The sequence below is a fragment of the Lissotriton helveticus genome, chromosome 6, assembly GCF_964261635.1.
Source record: "Lissotriton helveticus chromosome 6, aLisHel1.1, whole genome shotgun sequence".
NCBI lineage: Eukaryota > Metazoa > Chordata > Amphibia > Caudata > Salamandridae > Lissotriton > Lissotriton helveticus.
The window spans coordinates 1763524419-1763548473 of NC_136067.1; the positions used below are offsets into that span (position 1 = coordinate 1763524419).

The window sequence follows — 24055 nt, forward strand, 5'->3', positions numbered from 1 at the left end:
GAAGACGTGGGCACATGACGAGAGCAGAATCACAAGGAGTGGTATAGAGGAAGATAGTGGCAGTGAAGTAGAAACAGAAGTGTCCATGGATGGTGGGTTTAACCCAAGAGTACCCAAGGGAATTTTTTCCTTAGTACCAGGATTGGGATGAAATTGACAAATGGCTGACAGCTTTTGAGAGGGCCCTCAAGATGAGGAGGGTGAGTTCTCAATACTGGGGTTCACTTCTGTGGGAACTGATCTCAGTGACGGGGAGAGATAGGCTCGTGAACAAGGAGAGAGAGCCAGGAGGATGAATTAGAGCCTTAAATGAAGAAGAGCTTGATTAGAAGGTTTCGTCTCACCCATGAGCATTTCAGAATAAATTTAGGGACACTGAGAAAGTTAGTATCCAATCCTGGGTTGACTTTGTGGACCTATCTGTCAAGGCACTAAAGGGCTAGATAAAGAGCAAGAAAGTAAGTACCTATGAGGGGCTGTACAATTTGTACATGTAGGAGCACATGTTGGTCAACTGCCTCCCAGTGAAGTTACACCAGCATCTAGTTTACTCTAAGCTGTCTAGTCCCAGAGAACAGGGCGAGGTAGCTGATGAGTGAGTGGATTCGCTCGTAGTCGTGCTTTGTGTCTTGGAGAAAGCGGAGGAACCTTTATTTTATTGACTTTGCCCAGCAGTTGGAACTTTCAGAAATCCGAGCCCGTGTGCTCCACCCGAGGGTTTGTGCAACAGCTGAGGGAGTAGAAGCGGTCAGCGGGAGCGGGACTACGAGGCCCAGAGGTGCTTGCGCCACGTCATCGAGCGCACCTGGTCATATGGGGATCTACGTAATAAGGTGATCTTCTGCCTGAATAAAAACCGTCCCCTGCCACCATCTTCGCCAACTGAAATTCTCTTTGTAAGGAGAGTTGATTGGGTGGGCCATGGCACCAAAGACTTGGAGGGTGACTGCATACTAACTTCGTTTAAGGACCCCTGGGTAGTGGACTCTATTCGAAGAGAAGCTAGGTTTGCTAGACAGGGGGACGTTCAAACTTTGGGGCTAGCATATTTCTATCCCCAAAGACAGAGTTTTTTTCCAACTGGCCCTAACTATAGGAGACCCCCTGTAAGGAGGCATCCCACAGCAACAACACCACATCTCCAGCAATTTCCATTTCTCTTCAATCATTTTGGCCCCCTCTCTGACCTCGAGGCTATAGATTGACATCATATACCATCTAGGATGACTAATCCCGTTGAGAATTGTGGGTATGTGGTAGTGACGCCATGTCAGGAGGTCCCATTGCCTACTAATAATGTTGAGGAGTGTTCGGGAGCACCGGCAACCGAAGAAGCCACTGTTTTAGCATCTAAGGTTTTAAAAGAGGCCTTGATGGTGGGGAAAACTTTGGATAACCATAAGAGCATAGAGAGTAGGCTGGGTATAGGGGGTGAACTGGCGTCTACCGCAGCTTTAGTCCCTATGATCCCCATTGCAGCCTCCTCTCTAGAAATACTTAACATATCGTCCTGGAATGTTGCCGGGGTTAAGGGCCGTATGCTCTCTGAAGACTGGTTGGAGTTCATGGACACATTTGATATTATCCTATTACAGGAAACATGGGCACCAGACCCAATCTATAGGTTGGGCTATGTCAACTTTTTTAAACCAGCAATTAGAGGTGGTAAGGGGCGAGCTTCCGGGGGTTTGTTGATCTGGGTGAAGCAGTCACTGGGATATTACCCTACAGAGATATTTGTAGAGAATCCGGACTTTCTGATAATTAAACTAAGTAAGGTTGGCCAACATATATGCTCGAGGCTTACCTGGCGGTCGCTGCCCCGCTATGTTAGATGTTTTGGACCATAACCTTGCTGGCTTGGGCAGTGAAAATGTTATCATCCTAGCAGGAGATCTAAACTGTACTTTTGAGCCGCTTTATGATATAGGGGACAGCTGGGGATCAGCAGAGGATGCAGCTTGGGACATTCCTGATTTGTTGTCTAATAAAACTGTTAATGCGAGTGAGACAGCAGTAAGTTGGTCGGCTCTTTGTCTAACCCGGGGATTCTGGGCCACAAATGGTCGCACCAAATCAGATCTAGGTGCCAATTACACCTTTGATAATGGCCTAAGGAAAAGCCGGATAGACTATTTTTTGCTAAAGCTGGAATATTGGACTTTGCTGGTGGATATGGAATTGGTATCCCGCCCTGAAAGTGATCACAATCCCCTGGTACTCAAACTAAGGCTACCGGGAACGAAGAGATTGGAGGGACCTGGTTCCTCACAGACAGGGGATGTGTTTTTGACTAACGATCGGAAAAGGTTAAAATGGTCTAGGTTCGTGGAGGATGAGACCTTACAGGAGAATGTTAATACTGTGGTTTTAAAAATGTTTAATGAAATACTGCTATATGACCAGCCGGGGGTAGCCCTGAAAACACAAACATGATTATAGACCTCCATGAATGCTGTTTTGACCAACTAAAGCCCCTACTTTCTCTTCCGTGTCAGAAGGGAACCACTAAATCAATTGTCCCCCGCCAGAAAAGGTACAATATAAAGTGTAGGGAGGCCCACAGTCACCTTATTAAGGCAGTTAAATCCCGGAACATGGATGCAGTCAAAGCAGCTAGGTTACAATATAGGAAAATACAGTGGGAAGCCAAACGGGAGTGGGAGGATACGTATTGGCTGGACCTTTTGGATGCCTCCACCTCGAATAACCCGACTAAATTTTGGGATCTAGTAAAATGGGGGAAGGACCCAGACTCACGCACCCCCTCAAACCACGTGCCTCCCGAAGCTTGGGTGACTTTTTATTCGGCACAATTTAGTGTCGAGAATACTAACCCCCCCTTGCATATTGGGTAAGGCGCTCTTGCCATCCATTTGCGTGGAAAAATTTAATTTCTCCGAAAATGAGGTAGAATTAGCACTCGGCCTGACCCAGCGGGGGAAAGCGCCAGGGATGGACCTCATCCCTGCCGATTTGCTTAAATGCAAGCCTGCCCTCTGGGTGCCTTATATAACCAAGATTGCTAATGCAATAGCCAAAGGAGCTAGAATCCCCAAGTCGTGGAAGGGGGCGGAGATACTCCCAATACATAAAAAAGGTGACAGGTCTAATCCGGGCAATTATCGCCCGATTAGTCTCATCGACTCCATTCAAAAAATCTTTGCACGCATGGTTCTGGGCAGGGTCCAAGGTTGGATCGAATCAGAGGACATACTATCTCCCATGCAGGCGGGCTTCAGATCGGGAACGAGCACCATCGACCAGGTGTTCAGATTTTGTCTGATCTACTGGAAGGTGGTCCTGCTTGGCAGTGGTACCATCTTTGCAGCGTTCATCGAGCTGAAGTCCGCCTTCGATCTAGTGCCGAGGGACAAACTATGGGGTGTCTTGAGGGAATTAGGAATACCCATGGAGCTACTTGATCTAATAGTTAAAATGCATGAAGACAACTATGCAAGGGTGAGGTGGGGTGGTCAGGGACAAGTGACGGAATCGTTTTCCGTAACTCGAGGCGTCCGTCAGGGGTGCGTCCTGGCGCCTACACTCTTCCTTTTATTTATAGATCAGGTAGTCAAATTCTTCGCGGACACTCCCACCGATGCCCCTCTGTTGGCAGGGACAAGGTTCCCAATGCTCATCTTCGCTGATGACACCCTACTCCTCTCAAGAACACGTAGCGGACTACAGCGGGCGTTGAACCGCTTTGAGGAGTTTTGTGTCATTAACGACCTTAAGGTAAACGTGGGCAAGACCAAGTTGATGGTCCTTACAAGGAACCATCTTGTCAGGAGCTCTGTAAGCATGAGTGGAGTCAACCTGGAACAAGTTGAGACTATGACATATTTGGGGGTTACTCTTGATCGTCGTCTGGGATGGAAAGACCAAGTCGGTGCCCAACAGCTTAAGCTCGCCTGACTTACTGGTTGTCTATTAAATGAACAAAAGAGATCAATTACAAAACGGGTTACCCCAGCACTTAAGATCTACGACACTAAAATTAACTCAGCAATCTTATATGGTGCCGACCTCTGGGGTTACATGGATCTCTCTAGTCTATTTAAAACTCAGTGTAAGTTTTTACGGAATTTAATAGGACTACCCCAATCGACCCCATCCATTCCCCTTTGTTTAGATCTGGGGTGCCTTCCCATTAATGAGATGGCCAGATTTCGATTGGTGGCTTTTGGAGGCGCATATGGACCTCTCCCGATCTTACCCTTTTTGCAAAGGAACTGGCTGAAGTAAGGTCAATTGGGGGTTCCGGGAGAATTCCTTGGTTCCAAATGGTAAAAAATATTCTAGTAGACATGGGGCTGGAACAGTTGTGGATATCTCCTAGCACTAGCGCCTTTCCTTCCAAACAGGAATTCAAGGCACTATATTGGGCTTCGCTCCGCCAAACACGTGTTTCTGTCTCCAGCTCCACTAGTCTCACGGGAGGGTTTCTGACCTTTAAGTTGGATCCCTCCCGTGAGTCATATTGGGATGTTATTACCAAACCGCTGGACAAGAAACTCTACCATCAGTTTTGGGTAGGAGCTTTGCCATTAAACACCTTCACAAATAAGTGGACTAATGGTGCTACTGAATTCTGTAGATGGTGCCCATGTCATAAGGAAACCGAGGGCCATTTTTTGTTTGCCTGTCCTATCTACTCAGCACCGCAAACTAAATGGCTACAACCCCTGTTTCAGCGCCTCCCCCGTAGAAAGTCAGCAGAGGCCATTTGGGTTCTAAGAACCAACACCTCAGAGGTGATTGTGGTGAGCCTAGCCAAATTCTTAGGGTGGGCTTGGATTATCAGGTTAAAAAGCAGATAAACTCCTTGATAGAGCCCTCGATGCCCCCACTTTAAGACCAACTGTTTCCATCCCCCTTTAACATAGGATAATATATTATGTATCTTGTATTAGGAATGGTTTTGCTAAATTGTATCTTTCCGAATTCCTCCAATTTTAGAGATTTCCTATGCTTCGGACAGGTCTGTCTTTGCATTCCTTGTTGTTTAATAATATTTTAATCTTAAAAGTGGTCTGTTTTGTTTTGTTCTGTTTTGTTTTGTTTTGTTCAGTTTTATTTTTCCTTAGTTTTGTATTAAGTTGATGCTGTGTTGATCTTAAATTATAAATATCACAAATGCACGTTGTTAAGATAATCAAATAATTTTGAAATTTTTATAATATGTTATAATGTGTCTTTTATGATTTGTTTTCAATCGAAATAAAGACTATAAAACCTGAAACCTGAGTGGATTCGCTTCTGGGTGACCAAGAATTTCCAGGGAAGAGATTAGAAGAAGGGAGGACAGGTCCCCTCCCAAGGGACCCCACATTAAACAGCAAAAATAGTCCTCAGGAGATCCCCTAACACCTAAGGAGTTCCCAGGACCAATCCACTGATAAGGGAGAGGGATATCAGGGAAAACACTTTGACATAAAAAGGTAGGGCAGCGTTTTGACTGCTTGTAGTCAGGACACAACACTGGAGAAGCAGCCTGCACAAATAAGCCCATCACTGGTGGGCTGGCCAAGGGGATAGCTAGTAAAGGTCCAGGCGGTAAGTTTGCCCGGAAGTGAGGAAAGTGTATGCAGAGGTGAGGGTGGGGTGGAAGTTGCAACCCTGGCAGCCATTCCTCCAAGCATGGAGAAGTACAGACAAATGTCTAAGATCAACTGGACTGAGGTTGAGGCTCTGAGGGATGCACGAGCCAGTGTGACCATGGTGTTGGACAAACTGGTTTCCCCAGAGCAGATCTTACCTGGTGTAATTCACTAGGTCACCTATGCAGCCAAGAGAGCCAAGCTCCACCCCATGGCAATGGTAAGCTTGGAATGGGGAGGTGTGACTAGTCCTAAGAAGGTAATTGTGTTTCCTTCCCGTCTAGTAGAGTGTCTACAGGGAACCAGGGGCAACCTGGAAAGTGGTGGTCCCTCAGAAGTATAGAGAGTTCCTCCACACATTCACTCATGACATCCCTTAGTCGGACATTTGGGACAGACCAAGACCTGGAACAGGCTGGCCAACTACTTCTATTGCCCCCTTTCATCTGATAAGATAAAGGAGTTTTGCAGCTCATTTGTCAACTGTCAAGCTAGTGACAGCACATGGGCCGAGCCAAGGTTCCCTTGATACTGCTTGTGGTTGGGATGCCCTTTGAGAGGGTGGAGATTGCCATTGTTGGGCCCTTATATCCACCACCTGCCTCTAGGAACAGATATTTATTGGTGGTAGTGGACCATGCCATCAGATACCCAGAAGCAATATCCCTCAAGACGGTCCCTGCTCCCACAGTGGCCAGCGCCTACTTGCCATTTTTTACCAGAGTGAACATTCCCAAGGAGGTGGTCTGAGCTAGGGGGACTAATTTTATGCCTGCGCACATGAAGTCTATGTGGGATCAATGCTATTACCTACAAGTTCACCGCCATATATCATCCCCAGGCCACTGGTCTGGTTGCAAGATTTAATAAGACCATTGGGGGAAAATCATGGGCTTATCTGACAAACTGAGGAAGAGATGAGATGTTTTCCTCTCATGCCTGCTGTTTGCTAACAGAAAAGTGCCACAGAAAGGGGTTGGTTATCATTCCATTGAGTTATTGTTGGGCCACCCTGTAAGAAAGCCATTGTGTTCAGTTAGAAAAGCTTGGGAGAAGTGTCTCAAGGAGCCAAATCAAGATGTGCTGGATTATGTCTAGCCCTGTGATCATGTATGGCAGAGTATATGAAGGGAGCAAGCAGCAACCTGGAGGCCAGCTAGGAACTAATTAAGCTCTGGTATGCTCAAAAAGTTATGCCTGAGTACTATCCAGGACAGTTGGTATGGGTGTTGGAGCCATGGCCCTACAGGACAAGTGGACTGAGCCCTGACCCATGTGGAGACAAAAAGTGAGGTCACCTACTTAGTGGACCATGGCACCCCATGGCCTTCCCTCAAGGTACTTTGTGTTAACATATTGAAACCCCACCAAGGTTGGGGAACCATGACCATTCTGAGGGTCACAGGTGAAAGAGGGGGGGAGGAGAGCGAGCCTCGGCCAGAACTCATCTCCACCAGTACACAAGATGGGTGAGTGGAGGGGGCAGTCTCTATCAAGTTGACAGACCAGTAGCAGAAAGACTGCAGACAAGTGTTGGAGCAGTTTGCAAGGCTGTCCTTCCTGACTCCTGGACTCACCTATTGGTGTGTCCATGACATTGACACTGGTGACAGCCTACTTGTCAAAACAAGTTGTACAGGTTGTCTGACCAGGTCAAAGTCAGAATTAAAGCTAAGATAGCCAAGATTCTTGAACTGGGGAAATTGATCCCTCTGACAGTCAATGGACCTGTCTAGTAGTTCTGATGCCCAAGCCTATTCCCATGAGAGAAAGATAGAAATTAGGTTTTGTGTGGACTACAGAAGTTGGAATGCAGTCACCAAGACTGATGCTCACCCCATTCCTGGAGTTGATGACCTTTACTTCCATGCTGACTGTGGCTCGGCCTGAGTGCATTACTCACTTCGGGCCTCTGCGGATGCCGGCCCATCTATAGATGGCTCCAATACAGCCTACTTGGGCGACCATAAGATTATACAATTCTTCAATCAAGATAATATGTGGACATCATGATATCCACATAAGATAAGCCATCGAACTTGCCACATTCTGCTATTTAGATTCGGCATGTATATTTTGAAAGATGGCTAAACAACACAGGATACCGGCCTAATGGCCGTAATTCTTTACACTGTGTACAAGATACAAAAACATATTTTGGAATTATGTGAAACACTTTTTTACTCCTGCCCAAATAGTGAGCGCCTGGACCATGGACTTACTTTCAACAATACAGACATTATCTGGATGGATTCCTATGAAGGCAACTAGCCAAAATATGGGTAGCATATTACAGCCCTCTGGGACTTTGTCTCATGGCCACAAACATGCATAATATTAGGCAATATTAATACGTTCATATATTATAGATGATTAAACATTTTTTGTATTTACATAAAATATTGATAACAAGAATGATGAGAAATGGATACATGTATGTATGGGTATGAGTATAGCCTCCCAATATCCCTCAGGCTATGTGTAGACCACCTTCCTTTTAGGAAAATGCTGAAGACCTTCTTGTTTAAACAGTAAACTAGAACAGCTTTTAAAGCCCTTCCTCTTAATTCACTGTAGAAGCCAAAGGCGCGGAGATACTCCTCAGGGAGTGAAGCCAGCGCGGTACAAACCTGCAAATAAAATAAATATGTCTTATGAATTTCCCACGTGAATTTTATTAATTTCTGAATTGGAATATAACATGATACTGTTTATTATTGATTAAATAGATCTTCCTATTCTTGCTACTGTAAAATCATCTAGCTGTGTTGTTTTTTGTGCCCTCAATTTGATTCTATATTTACTTGCCTAAGATACTCTTTGAAATTTGTTGATGAGCTCATTGACAGGTTGGGGGCTGCCAAAATACCTTGGTACATTAGATTTGACACCGGGTTATTGGCAACTTGCCCTAAGTCCAGGTGCACTTGAGAAGTCAACATTTTCCACTATGTAGGGCTACTTTCAATTCAAAGGAATACCTTTTGGCTTGAAGAATGCCCCTGCAACCTTCCAAAAGTTGTTGAAGTCCTGTCTGGGTTGGAAAATTTCAGTGCAGCTTATCTGGATGATATAGCTGTATTCTCATTCACCTGGGAGGAGAACCTGGTCCACCTGACAGAAGTGTTTAAAGCCCTGCTGCAGGTGGGCCTGAGAATCAGGCCAAGCTATAATTTTATGAACAAGTGCTTGGGCGATTGCTTTAAAAAAAAAAAATCTGTGTATCATGGGGACAATACAACAAAGCAGAACCCCCAAAGCTCCTTTCAAAACTTAGACCTGGAATGTAGAGCTTTTTAGAGATTTCCCACATGCAAGAGCAACCCCCACCCCTCAGTCCCTCTCTGTCTATTCGGATACATGCATAATTTGGGTTAAGTTAACCTGACTGCTCGTTTGCAATGCTACAAAGGTTTGAGCAAGGATTCAATTACTGAGATTTGACCGGACCTATTAGTGAATGTGCTATTATTACTAACTGGGGGTGTATAAACCCACCTACTAATAATTCAATTTCCTACATCAACAAACTGTGTGAACTGAATTAGATCAAACATCTAATGGGATGTGGTCTTGAGAGCTGTAACATGAAAATGAATAAGTATGGGCGAATTTTGCGGATCTGCGGTCCGCGAATTCACGCGAAATTGCAAAAAAGTCTGTGTATTCATGGATTTTCCCACGAACTTGTGGATTTTTTTGCAATTTCTATCTCCTCAACTGGAGTACTTTCTACTGGCTAGTCAGTAAGTGCTACCTCGTTGGGTAAATGTTTAGTGCTTTTCCTACACTGCAGCTGCGTAAAGGGCCAGAAGATTTGTCTCCACTGACCATGTGTGCCTGTAACTTTGCCACCGCGCCAAAAGGCGCCGAGGTTCCCTGAGTGAGCTGTCCATCATAGTTGGGAAAGGGCGGGAAGACGTTTGATACTGCTAGTATGTGGTGCTGGGCTTCTATGCGTGTCAACATGCCTCTTGTGTATAAAGGGTCCGAGAGCGAGCAGGGCAGCAGGTGAGGAGAAAGCAGCCTCCTGTCCCACAGGAACTACACGGGGATTACGCTCGAGAAACTCATGGATTCAAAGACCTCCCTCGAGTATTACAGCTAATTTTCTACGCCAGATATGGGGTTAAAGCACACTTGCCTAGTCTCGACCGTGCTCACTTATGTTTTGGGCTAATTAAAACGTTACTGAATTTGAGCTTCAACTCGGGCACCTGCTTTATATCTCTAAGTGCTTCCTGTTGAGGTTTAATTTTTGGCCCACAGGAAGCACTTACAGAGTTAAGGCAGGTGCCCTAGTTGAAGCTGACTTTGTAACCATTTTAGAATGGCGCTGGCAAGCTGCCAGAGTTGCTTACTTGCAAGTTGCAACTCTGGCAGCTTGCCGGCGCCATTCTAAAATGGTTACAAAGTTAGCTTTCTTCAACTCGAGCACCTGCCTTAACTGAAATCTGCCCGCGAGCGGATTTGCGGATTTTTCGGCTATTTCGCGAGATTCGCGGATCACGAAATTTCCAAAAATCCGCAAATTCCGCGAGCGGAATGGATTTTCCGCCCATAGTTCCAAATGAACAGCTTATAGAAACTTTTTTCTCCATGGGGTCTATTTATGAAGATATGTTGTGCTCCTGTAGTACTCATTTATGCACTCTTACATGCATTTGTGAATTAGCCTCAAAACATCTAAAATGGAAAATAAATGGGAATATCAGTATACATTTTGTAGAATGGAAAGGAATGTGCCCTCCTCACAATTTTACTAATACAGAGGAAGAGAGTCTGGGGCCAATTCATAAAAGCATGAATGAGTACAAGAGTATCCCACAGTACAACTTCATAACTCATAAATGCTTTTGTGAATCGATGTTATTGAGTTCAGTGCCTTGCAGTGCAAGTTTGGTACATTTTCATGGCAAAATTAACCTGATGTTGGTGACAGTGGAGAATGTCCAAATGTGTAAATTCTATTAAAAAACAATTGTTAGTTGCTTGTAATTGTACATCTCTATTTCAAACGACTAAATATCTGCGGACCATCACCATGATTATAGTACGGACCATCACCATGATTACAGTAAGGCCATCCTATTAATTCTTAAAATAGCTACCATGCATGGTTCTTCTGTGGGGTTATTTTCAACAAATTTTGAAGCACCCAAAAAATGATGTCTATTTGTTTCTTTTTTCAGATGTCAACGAATGCGTGGCTAACGAGCACGGCTGCAGTGAGCTCGTCCAATGCAAAAACACTTATGGAGGTTACAAATGCATCTGCAACTCAAGCATCACACTAGAGTCTGTAGCATGCTACTCAGGTAAGCGGTCACACCTCTTCCATTGTATAACTCAATACAGGGTGGTGAGACAGTGCAAACCCAGACGCCTGCTCCTTGTGATACTTCATTGTGATACTTCAATGAATGAAGTTAGATTGGCAAACTCACCCAGAACATGCAGAAAAGATGCTAAACATTGATATTTATATATAACCTTAATTTCTCAATTTTCATTACTTATAGGCATATCCTACTAAACAAGCTCACATACAACTAAATGACACAATAAGGATAACAGTATAAAATAATCAAATAAAAATGAACCATGATGCGTTGTTTGAACGTCAACACAACCTTTGCCGGGTCTTCTTATTGTCTGACATTTTAGAGGCTTATATTAAATTTTTTGTGCACTTGTACTTGTGTTGTTGAATTTATTTTTGCTTAGCGTGCTATGTTATGAAACAATACGAAAATAAATATATAAATAAGAATTGTTAAAGCCTTTATTACCTTCTCTGGTGCAGAGGTATTGGAAAGAATTGTTGTACCCCTGTCTGACTTTGCAAATGCCATCCAGTTTTTAGCATCACAACCAAAAGCAAGGTGTTCATAATCTTTCATGTTCTTTTTTGTTCAACTTCATGTTTGCCAGGGATCTTGGGAGGGTGGGGGCCACTTTGGAGCGGTGGGGGCGGTTTTGTTACTGGGGGCCGGTTTTGCAGCAATTGAGCAATATCGGCCTCCAGGACCAAAAGCAGCAGTGCGTTTTGTTAAGCATTACAGGCTTGCAAATAGGGGTGGGGGCCGGTCCGACAAAATTACCAGGGCTGCGTTTGGGTGCTCAGTCCGGCACTGGTCTGGGCTCTGTTATACTCTACTCTGTTGTGCACTATTGTGAAAGGCTTTATTCTGTTATTGTTTTACAGTCTATTTTGCACTGTCCTGCTCTGCTTAGTTCTGTCCTATTCGCTTTAACATGCCCTTGTCTATTCTTCTCTGCTCTATTTTTCTGCTCTTTCTGTTTTTCTTGTCTCTGTTCTGCATTGTTGCCCTCATCTGCTGAGTCCTAGATCTTACATAACATTCAGTACTCCCTCTGAAATGTGATAACAGCAATACCAACATGACATAATATTGGTCTGAGCTATTTCTTGGGTGAGTAAGAATTTGAAATATTTCGATTTTACAGTTCTAGTGGCACTTAGATTTCTATCTATGTTCAAGCCTAAATATTTTCTTCATTTGCTTTGCTGTAGCCCATTTTTTACTCAATTTTACCATGTTGTACGATATTACAACGCACGCTTTTACCTCACATGCCTACACCACACATTTTTAAAAAGCATGCCTTTACCACGCATATCCTTTTACCCCACATATGCCTTTACTACTGAGGTAAGTATAAAAAATGTAAGATATATATGTGTGTGTGTGTGTATATATAAATATATATTTATAAATATTTATATATATATATTTATATATATGCACACACATATGCATGTGTGTGTGTATCTATATATATATATATGTAAGCCCAGTAAGACGGACACGATCCGGCTAATCACGACCCACAGTGCTGAAAATAACAAACTGACGAAAATCATACAAAAACACTGGCCTATCCTAAAAACAGATCCCACACTGAAGCAGATCATAGGCGATCATCCGAACATCACCTACAGACGCACAAAAAATCTGGGAGACTGTCTGGTTAACAGCCACTACATTGAAAAACTAAAAATAGACTGGATGCAACGAAAAGGATTCTATCCTTGTAGACACTGTAAAGTATGCAAAATCGCTTTGGCTACGAAAGAAATTGAAATCAGAAGGGGAACAAAATGGACAATACCACAACATCTGACTTGTAAGAGCACCTTTGTGGTCTACCTGATCGAATGCCCCTGTAACCGCAGATACATAGGGAGCACCACCTTCGAAGCCAAAAAACGCATACTGGAACACACAAGAGCAACAACTAACAAAGACCGGTCATATGCAGTGGCGAAGCACATGGAACAGGCACATGACAGCAATTGGGAATTACTGAGATACTGTGCCATAGAACAGGTCCCACAACCAGACACAGGAGGTGACCGCCACAAAATCCTAAGACGCAAGGAATCGAAACACATTGTCAACTTCAGAACCTTGGAGCCCAGGGGGCTCAATCTCATGGAAGAACTTTATGTACATCTCTAATGGCACCACAGATAACATAAGACCTGACTCATTGCAAACTAGCCCACCAGAGGGTTAACAATTCTATCACTCGTAGTTAACAAATATAACTATACCCTGCGTGATGAACAATGATGTAACATCGTTCTTTTGCAATTGCATTTCAAAAGAAATAACAGACACTTGCAAAGTAATGTTACAAACTCACCAAAGAGCTTCAAATGTCTGCATACTAAAGACTATCCCCCACTACCCTTCCCTTTTCTTTCCAGTTTACACAAAAAAATAAAAAAAAAATATAAGCAGACTGGTGACGACAATGTAGTGTAAACTACATTAACCATAATGCACTTGCAGCGTAAACAGGAAATCACATGATGCTGTGTATAAAAGGAGGACTTAGAAACCTGCTCAACATCCCGTGAGCAAGCTTTTGGAAGAAAGCGAAACGCGTTGGGTTTGGGTTGCTAAATAAACCGCTGTCAAACACACCAAGACGGATGAGTGCGTTTTACTTTTCCCTTGGGAAACCTAACAGCAATAAATAACGATATGCCCAGTCGTAAAAACTGCACCACGCCCTGATTGATGAGCGCCGACACCGAATTGGGCAACAACTGCTTCATATATATATATATATATTCACTGAAAAAACCATAGGTTATAGACCATATATAGTTAGGAATTAGCATTTACAAAACCTTGAAAATTCACTGAAAAAACCATAGGTTATAGACCATACATAGTTAGGAATTAGCATTTAAAAAACCTTATTTTACTCACACAAAACCATTGAAATTCCATATATAGTTAGTTGCACTAACTATATATCGCGCACCCGCAATCCACTGCTGATGATGTCACATATTACATCATTCATGACATGGTCAGTGACATCACTGATGACATCACTGATGACATCTCAAATGACATCACTGATGACATCATCCAGTGACTGTGTGTTTCTGTAAAGTTTAAATATGTTTTACATATTGAAGAATGAGTAGATGTAGAAGTGTCTGGATGAAGGATTTAGTAGGTGGGTGACTGACTGTATGAGTGAGTGATTAAATGTGTCTCACTGAGTGCATGGGTTAGTGACTAAACTGTCTTAATTTGTGCATCATTATGTCTGTTGTTCTGTAAACTGCTGCATGTGTTGATCAGTAGCTATATGAGTAACTATATGGGTTATTGATTGATTGCCCAAGTATTTGTATGGGAGACTGAGTGTGTGTGTGGCTGGCTGGGAGGTGTGTGACTCTGTGCAGATCAATGTGTACTTGTATCAATGATTGTATAAGAGAGTAATTATGTGTTAGTATATGTTTCAAAATGTAAGGTGCTCTATGTTTAACTGTATAGATTAGAAAATGGAAGTGTGATTGATTCTTTACAGGACTGACTAGGTGTGTGAGTAACTCCATGGATGAGTGACAGAGTGTGAGAGTCTGTATAGGTGTATGAGTGCATATGATAGTGTTGTAAAGATGAGTGATTGTATGTATGAATGATTGTATGGGTAAATGAGTGAATGTGTGTGTAAACATAGGAATCACTGAGTGCGTATGTAGTAACTAGTATTGGTGTGTTAATGGTTTCAAAAATTATACTCTGTATTTAACACTGGGTGTAACAGAGGTTATATTAAAGTGTGAGGAGATGCATTGTATTGTCACATGAATGATATCATCAGTGATGTGGTCATTGATGTCAAATGAGATGTCATCAGTGATGTCATCAGTGATGTCATTTGAGATGTCATCAGTGATGTCATCAGTGATGTCACTGACCATGTCATGAATGATGTAATATGTGACATCATCAGCAGTGGATTGCGGGTGCGCGATATATAGTTAGTGCAACTAACTATATATGGAATTTCAATGGTTTTGTGTGAGTAAAATAAGGTTTTTTAAATGCTAATTCCTAACTATATATGGTCTATAACCTATGGTTTTTTCAGTGAATTTTCAAGGTTTTGTAAATGCTAATTCCTAACTATATATGGTCTATAACCTATGGTTTTTTCAGTGAATTTTCAAGGTTTTGTAAATGCTAATTCCTAACTATATATGGTCTATAACCTATGGTTTTTTCAGTGAATTTCAATGGTTTTTTAATAGCAAATATCATAAGCTGTCGAATGTCAAGTACGTGGTAAGTAAAAACATTTTCGTGTTTATGCACACTGATCTGCTTTGATTGCTGCCCCCCACCCCTCATTTCTATTAGGAGTACTCTCTCTTTGCAGATAGTGAAGGCTAGTTAACGCAGCCCTTTGCCCCCTTTGTAATCCGTCGTGCCTGCTTCTCTCTCCATTTGATTGATTGTTCTCTTTGGTTCATTCTCTATTTACAAACAAGCACAGAGTCGCAATACTCTGTTTAGTCTTTGCAGATAGCAAAAAATCGTGTAAAAAAACAAAAGGAATCGAGCAAAATCAGTAGGCCACTAATGGGATCTCTTTTGACCTCGCTAAAATAGAAACATTAGGAACAACCTGTTGAAAATAGCAATGCGTATGTATATAAGCGGCGTTCATTTGTGTTCACAGTACCCCTTGTTGATTGTTTCAATCGAGCATTGAATTGTTCGAAGTTAATTCTCTTAAGGATCTTCTCTACCTGCAAACGAGGAAGAATAGGAATATTCTATCTCCCTTTGCAGATAGTGAAGGGTAGGTAACGCAAGCCTTTAACACGTCGTACCTATTTCATTCCTCATTGATTGATTGATTGTCCGAACATTGACTGTTTGGAATTAGTTCTTTTTGGAGGTATTCCCTGTTTGCAAATAAACGTAGGAAAATCTTTGCAAGTAGTGAAAGGGTACGTAATGCGGACCGTTCTCCCCCGTTGTAATCTGTCATGCCTATCTACTCCCCACTGATTGATGCACCTTTTTCACCCGGACCATTTACTAGAGATACGTCATCTGGCCCGACCAGAGAGCACCCCTAGTGAAAAGGACATATGCAATAATAACGAAGTGATCACTGTATCCTGTTAACAGAAACTTTACCATGAAACAACCTGGAAAGAAAAAAATAGGAAAACGAAAATCAGTAGGCCACTGATGAACATGAACTTTTATTAAACAACGAACAAAGAAACGATAACATAACGTAATGATAAAACCTATTAATGTCCTAGAAACAAGAAAACGTTAAAATATGCCAGTGGTGAGAGACCAGAAAAACAGTAAGAGAAACCAAATCACCCCTCGCTGTCCCACCGCCTGCCACGCCAAAAAAATCGATAGACTAGGGAAAATGCAAGTCAGTAGAACATCCACCCCCACTCTGGAAACTTCCAAGGTGGGGCAGTGTTCCGGCTACGCCCAGCCGGGAGCAGCCCATATAAGGCAGGTCCTGCTGCCACGCCTCGGCCAGGAGATCCTAACGTAGGGTGTAGCCGAAGGAGAGGCCGAGGCCAGCGGGACCCGGCCAGGGGATTGCCTTTACAACGCTGAACAGTTGCAGGGGGGGGGAATGTCTCCTCGACCCTCCCCTCTCTCTCCCAGTTCGGCCGCGGTGGCCCTTGAGAGTTGCAGGTAGTCCCGCCACATGCTCTTCCGGTCCGACCACCAACGGTCGGGGGGCCGAGGCCGACGGGATCCGGCTGCAGCCGATAAACCAAGAAACCCGTTCATGGGGCCAGAGCCAGGGGCGTCCGGCCGACATCCACCGGAAGCCCGGCCCGAAGACGGACGGGACACTTCTTTCTTTTATAATGGCTGCGACAACACTGGGGGGGGATGTCTTGCACATGCCTCCGACCCCCCCCTCGTCCTCATCGCCTGGTCCGGCCATAACAAATCTCAAGCGAGACGCCGTGGGGTGCACTGGGAGGGAGAGACGGTGCGAACAGGCCTCTCCCGCCTCCCCAGGTGGAGACTTCCCAGCTGCACCCTCAGCGCTCCAGGCGCCCGGAAAACGGTTCTTCCACTGTGGCCATGCTGCAACGTCTCGCCCGGCAGGGTGGAGCCCGTCCGCTCATGTGACCCCGCGATCGCCGGTAGCTGCCGAACTCTCAAAATGGCGGTCGACCTGGCAAGAGCGGGCCCAGCATAAAGAAATGGCCCGGTCACTGGTTGACTCCACCACCGTAGTCCTCCACGACCTTGAAGATTCTAGAGGAGCCGCGGGAGTCTCCGACCCCCGATGGGGAATGACTGCCATGATCGCCCGTGGAGTGACGAAACTGTATCCGCGGGACGTCGGCGCTCCCATGCTGGCGCCAGCCTCACTTTGAATTACTAGAATCCTGCAGACCTCACTTCCGGTGAAAGCACAGTGTGACCCGGTAGGAAAAATTATTGCACCCCCTCCCCTTTTTGACTGATAGTTCAAACCACCGATCCTTTCCTTTGCCCTTTTAACGGAACTTTGGACTGCCTCCCCCTCTTTTACATTTTCTAGAGAAAACAAAACATTAACCACTACATTAGCATAGCAGTTGACACCAGAACTGTTTTCAAATTGAAAACCAACAACATCTTCAACAGAATCCTTTTTGTTTCTGCTGTGACCCTGCTACAGCACAGGCATTGTCCCCAGCAGTAATTCTGCAATGCCGGTAAGAATAGCTGTGGTGCCTACTGGACTCACTCACCCCCGCGGCGCCCCACGCCGTTTTTTGCTGGGCGGCAACTTACTAGACATCACTTTCGTGCCATCTAGATTTCAGCGCGTTCTGCTGCCTTGGAACTATTCGCACAACAGACCGCTACTGACAAGAATATTTCATTATTGGTGCTGTCAATTTCAATAAATCTATTGGATAATTAAAAAGAAATTGCCACGGTCTCTTCGTTGTTTAAATGTTTTTACTGTTTTTGTTTTGTTGTATATATTTATATGTTATTAAAGTTTTATATTCCTACTACTTTGTTGGAGTGCTATATATTTTTAATGTGACACATAATTGTAAAAACTTTGATGTACAAAGAGTCATTCCTGGAATCTTCCGCTTCAGGCTCGGTCCCCTCCCCAATCACAATACAGGATGGTTTTCAGATAGTAGGAACACGTGTGGTGTGATGGATCTCATCGAGTGTGGGCCTTGATCTACTATAACTCCTTTGAAGAGGGGTGATTCTTTACAGCTGGGGCCATAAACTACATCTGCAGGGCTAGCTGATAGCCTGGACAATCGGACACAGAGAAAGAGGAGTGTCAGAGGGTGCGGTAGTGAATAGGGCGAAAGGGAGGTGTCGGGCGGGCACAGAGTGTGATTCTCAGGGAAGAGCAGCGCAGATGGGGGGAGGTTTATTGCCCATGCATAAGACAGAGAGCGGTGGTGACCACTGCCTAGGGAAGATGCTTGCGTGGGTGAGGAGCCATGCTACGAATCGACAGCGTGCAGAGAGTGGGTCTGGTCAAGACACCTAAAATGGCTGCCGTGCACGACAAAAGTGTGGCATTTCAAAAAAGGCAAGATGGCGCAGACAATGTTTTTCAACACTTCCTCATTTCCTTCGAATCGAACGTTAACAGACGTTGGGGCATATTACCAAAGTTAAGCGATATTTATCGCTAACGATGCTTACCAACCAATTTTTTACCACTAAGCATCGTCAGAAATTATCGAAGATAAACCTTACTATTATCAAGGTTTATCGCAAATGCGATAATAAACGGCCGCAATGCATGAATATCGCTAAAAACTCAGCGATATTCATGCATTACCGAGCTAATGCTCTTAGCCATGTTATCCACCTCCCATTGGATAACATGGCTAAGAACTGCTCAGGGCAGGTGTTACTTTTTGGAGATATTCGCGCTTAGCGCGAATATCTCCAAAAGTTGGTAATAGGAGATAGATATCTTGCATGTTGTAATGCAAGTTATTGTGGTATATGGAACTCATACCATAATCTCTCAGGAAAGCAGAAACTGATCCTTTTGGGACCGCCTAAAAAGGCCTAGGGGGTGAGGAGTACTCTACTTTGCCCCCTTTTCACGTTCCGAACTATTTTATTTTACTCTCTTCTGTAATTACACAAAATACCAGCGATAAGATGCATCGGAGACACACAGTGAGAGAAAGGAGGCCGGAGATGAAGAAGACATGTCAAATACACATTGGAGATAATATAGTGGCAGAAGGGAAGTAAATATGAGTAAACTTACCATGTAACATAAAAATGTTGCACTCTATACTATAAGTCTCATTTTATACTACAATCACTTCGCTACAACCTCATAAATTAAAAATAAAAATGAATAATGTCTCAAACAATTTTTGATTTCTAAATATAAATTTATTCTTCAGAATTTTCTAAATTTGAAAGAACTAGTAACATGTCCTCATCAGCAATGTCCTCATTAAAAGTCTCCAATGATGATTCTTGTAACTCTATGGTCTCCAAACACTCGATAAATTCGCCATCAAGAGATTGATCAAAAAAATCATTCAAGTCATCTCCTCCTTGTGACAATATTTCATTATTGGTGCTGTCAATTTCAATCAATGTAGTGGAATCATTCAAGTCATCTCCTCGTGACAATATTTCATTATTGGTGCTCTCAATTTCAATCAATGTAGTGGAATCATTCAAGTCATCTCCTCCTTGTGACAATATTTCATTATTGGTGCTGTCCATTTCAATCAATCTAATGGAATCATACAAGCCATCTCCTCCTTGTGACAATATTTCATTATTGGTGCTCTCAATTTCAATCAATGTAGTGGAATCATTCAAGTCATCTCCTTGTGACAATATTTCATTCTTGGTGCTGTCCATTTCAATCAATCTAATGGAATCATACAAGTCATGTCCTCCTTGTGACAATATTTCATTATTGGTGCTCTCAATTTCAATCAATGTGTTGGACAATTCAAAAGAAATTGCCACGGTCTCTTCATTGTGAGCCATTTTATTTTGAAATTGCTTGCTGTAAATTGCAGAAAAAAATAATCACTTTCATTTATCGTTTTTAGTAATACATAATATAAAACTAACTTTATCAAGTATTTAGTATAACAGAAGGACTGCAAATAAATAACAGAAAACATTTTTCAAATTATCTTCAAGTGTACAACATAGTTCCCCTTACAAATTAACAACTCACCTTTTTAAAAGTAGCCGAAGTGTTAGTACTGTGTAAATCAAACACCAGAAATTCACCACCAAAAATTCCTCACAAATGTACCTCAGACAGTAGTATCACAAAATGGCTGTGGTTTCCTCTCATTTGACATATATACATAACCAATTAACTTTCATCACACACAAATACAAAACCAAAGTAACATTTTAATTGGTTCTAAATTTCAACACTTTCAAATGTGTTTTCCCCATGCAATTTTCCATAGGACATTTACATACGTCTACAGCCTGAATGGATGAACGGAATTACACCAAACTTGGCAAAATGGTACATCAAACCTAAGAGGTCAGGAAGGATCTACTATGCCCCCTTATGGTCATTTCCCCCTTCGCTTTGGCCTCCTCTTGTCTCTCAATCCTACCGAGGGACAAGATGGCGGCCGCTACGGACTGTTTGGAATGTTGACAGACGCCGGAGAACCAATCAGCTTCGCAAAGCTCCGTAACGCGAAAAGTACGCGAAGCGGAGCGCTGTTACAGATATATATCTTTTTTTGAACGTTAATTTCTCAAAATCCACTGGAGCACATATATTGAGACCTAGCAAAGGCACATCGGGCTACCAGTCCCTAATATTTTGCCAAGTTTCGTGCAAATCCATTCAGCCGTTCGATTATTATTATTTTGTTTTTTTTTTGCCCCGCGGGGCCCTTTTAAAACCTCCACATCAAAACTAGGGGGTCAGCGAGGATCTACTATGCCCCCTTATAGTTATTTCCCCCTTTGTTTTGACCTCCTCTTGTCTCTCGATCCTACCGAGAGACAAGATGGCGGCCGCTACGGACTGTTTGGAATGTTGACAGACGCCGGAGAACCAATCAGCTTCGCTTCACAAAGCTCCGTTGCGCGAAAAGTCCGCGAACCAGTGCGCTGCCCGGTCCGCTGTTACAGATATATATCTTTTTTTAAACGTTAATTTCTCAAAATCCACTGGAGCACATATATTGAGACCTACAAAAGGCACATCGGGCTACCAGTCCCTACAATTTTGCCAAGTTTCGTGCAAATCCATTCAGCCGTTCGGGCTAAAAGTGAGGCCAACCGCCCTATGGAAAACTCAATGTTAAAAACACGTTTTGGGACCCCCCTTTTTTCTCGGCCCCCCCTTGACGAACCCCCCCCAAATTTTCAAGGGCTGCTCAGAAACAAAATGTGCCATTTTCCTGAAAATTTCAGCCAATTCCGTCCACAAACGCCAAAGTTATTAGACATAGAATTTTCAAAAAACCCATAGAGAAAAAATCCTAACTATATATACCTACTGGCGACCGCCAGTAGGTAATATATATATATATATATATATATATATATATGTATATCACTCTTGTGTTCGCTTCCTCAACCTACTCGCAATCACCAGTAGATAGTTATAGGTTAGAACCTAGTTTCCAAAGGAAAAACGTTTAATGTTTTGCCAACATCTTTGGCACCGTTAGATGAATCTCCACAAAATGTTCAAAACTAGTTTGCCTCTCACTTCAGCTGCTTTCTTGTAAGTGCCGGGGTGATTTGTCAATGGGGGTCGAGAAAACGGGGGTCCCAAAATGCATTTTCCCCAGGCAATTTCCTGCAGCGATTTTGAACATGACTAAAGCTCAAACCGCTGAATGGAATTACACCAAATTGGCAGAAAGGTAGCTCTTAGTGCAGAAAGAATCCTTTTTTGTTATTTGGTGTAAATCGGTTCAGTAGTTTTGGAGTTTTTAAAAGGAAATCAAATTTTTATATCTAGAGGTGCTGACTCTCTGTGAATCATTACGATCACGTTTCCTGGACCTGCCCGAAATTGCACGCCTACTGGGTTGAGGTACACAGAACATTAGGTGAAATACTGACACTAGCATTGACTGTCACGCCTGAGATTGCATTGCTGGGGTATGTGTCCAATTTCCCTCGTAAAACCCGCAGATTGGCGTCCATTTGCTTCCTGCTGGCCAAGAGAGAGGTGGCGCTGCTTTGGTGCTCACGACGCGCTCCCACGGTGGCGTCATGGCTTGGGAGCATGGCATACTGTAATATGAACAGCGTGGAATATTCGGAACAACTTCCGACCTCCTCCCGCCCCGTAGATATTTGGGGCCCTTATCGCCATTATATAACTGAAAAGGCGAAGATGGCGCCCTCTCAATCCCTACATCCTAACACTCCAACCGGGGTAGGTTAGTTCGTGAGCTCTCCCTACTTGCATCCGCTTTGAACATTCCCTCGGAGCGGCACACTTACTTTCCTTGTGAATGATGACCTGATTCAGATGGGCCGGTGGTTCTTCTCTTTCCCTTGCACTGGAGCATGTTCTTGCTGGAGCTGTGGGCGATGGAGCGATTCTGATCCGACCCGTGGTATGTTCTGTCCCCTGATACTTGTGTTGGCACTTGCTGGCTTCTTGGGCCCTTACAGGATGGTGCTGGTCTTCATCGCTTTTTGTATTGCCCTGGGATGGTTGTCATCGATTGTTATATGCATTGTCTTACAAGCTGACTTAAGGTGCTGTTCTCGCAAGATATCCCGTATGATTTCTGTTTTTTCTATTCCCTTTTCAGTTCTGTACGTGCATTTGATTTACAGTATATCCACACCTGTTGCCTTATCAGAAAAATAACACTATTGTATGCATGTTATCCTACTATGCAATCTTACAGTACAGTTGCAGGTTCAATTTGTATTGTTGATACCGCCACTTGCTATTCCAGAATACGAGCAGTGTATCAAATTGCTGTCAATGTAGATTGCTTTACCAGGAAGTGTTGTCAGACAATCTGGGACTAGGGGCCTGATGTAGGTCGCCAATTACCGGTTGGTAACAGCCGATTTTGGCCGTTACCGACCGGTATTTGGGTTTTGCTATGTAGGGGGCTGAAAATTACAGAATCGGTATATTTAAAGGCCCATAGGAATCAATGGCAAATACCGATTCTGTGATTACAGAATCGGTAAATACCGAATCATACCGATTCGGTATTTTTTACCGAATGAATACCTACATCAGATTTACCGATTCATGAATACCGAATCTGTAAAATTCAGTATTTATGAAGCGGTAAATCTGATTTACCTACATCTAGCCCCTAGTCTCAGCCAAGTCCCAAACAAAAAGCTACAAAATAGAGAAGGGGACAGGGTAGGAATACCCTTACCACCTTGCTCTGGTGCTGGGGTCTCCCAGGGGCCCCATCATGCACGCTGGTTTAAGTATTTTCCTTGTACGGGCCATGTCCGGGGGGAATTTAATAAATGAGCTAACCCCTTCCTCTCCTTGGCAATCGATCTTTTCTCTACCAAAAAATGACGCATCCACTCACTCGGGGCACACCATGTCTCAGTTACATTAGCAGCAGCTGGAGCTGGGAGTCAGAGTCATCATAGAATGTATTCTTAATCCTTCCTTGAAAGTGAGCAGCAGAGGAGAGAACTTGGCAAAAGTTGGCACCTTGGATCCTCCATGCTCTTTAAAGACAGGTGGGCAGAGAGGCTCTTGATGCACTGGGTCACTTATGGGAATCCTGTGGTAGGTGAGGCTAGTCCACTCTGGGGATCCCCCAGTTAAAATGTTTGGTCCCATTTACTATCTTCTAGGCGCACATGGAGAACTCCTGCCATCACCAGCTACCTGCTTCACCTGCGTCTCGCTGACAGCAGCCCTTGCCACAGCTGGAAGTGTGGAAATGCCAGGGGAGCGCGTCTTTCCGAGAGTAATCATACTAATGCTAACTTTGACACAGGCAGCTTGCCAGGGATGTTAGCTCAATATCTGTAGGGAGGCTGCGGGTAGTAGACAAGAGAGGGGAGGGAGGCTGGAACACCTCAGCATCAGCTCTGGTGATGATCATCGCTGGTAAGGAAAAAGTCTGCATTTAATCCAAAGCGTTAGCC

At 43.6% G+C, this 24055-nt stretch overlaps 1 protein-coding gene across 1 annotated transcript in view; it reads left to right on the forward strand.

The window, feature by feature from the left end:
- LOC144761885 (mucin-like protein) overlaps positions 1 to 24055 on the forward strand; it is a 507595-nt gene that overhangs the window by 411052 nt on the left and 72488 nt on the right. The window contains exon 18 of the mRNA XM_078647097.1: positions 10796 to 10921. Coding sequence (XP_078503223.1) covers positions 10796 to 10921 — 126 coding nt within the window. The remainder of the gene's footprint in view (positions 1 to 10795; positions 10922 to 24055) is intronic.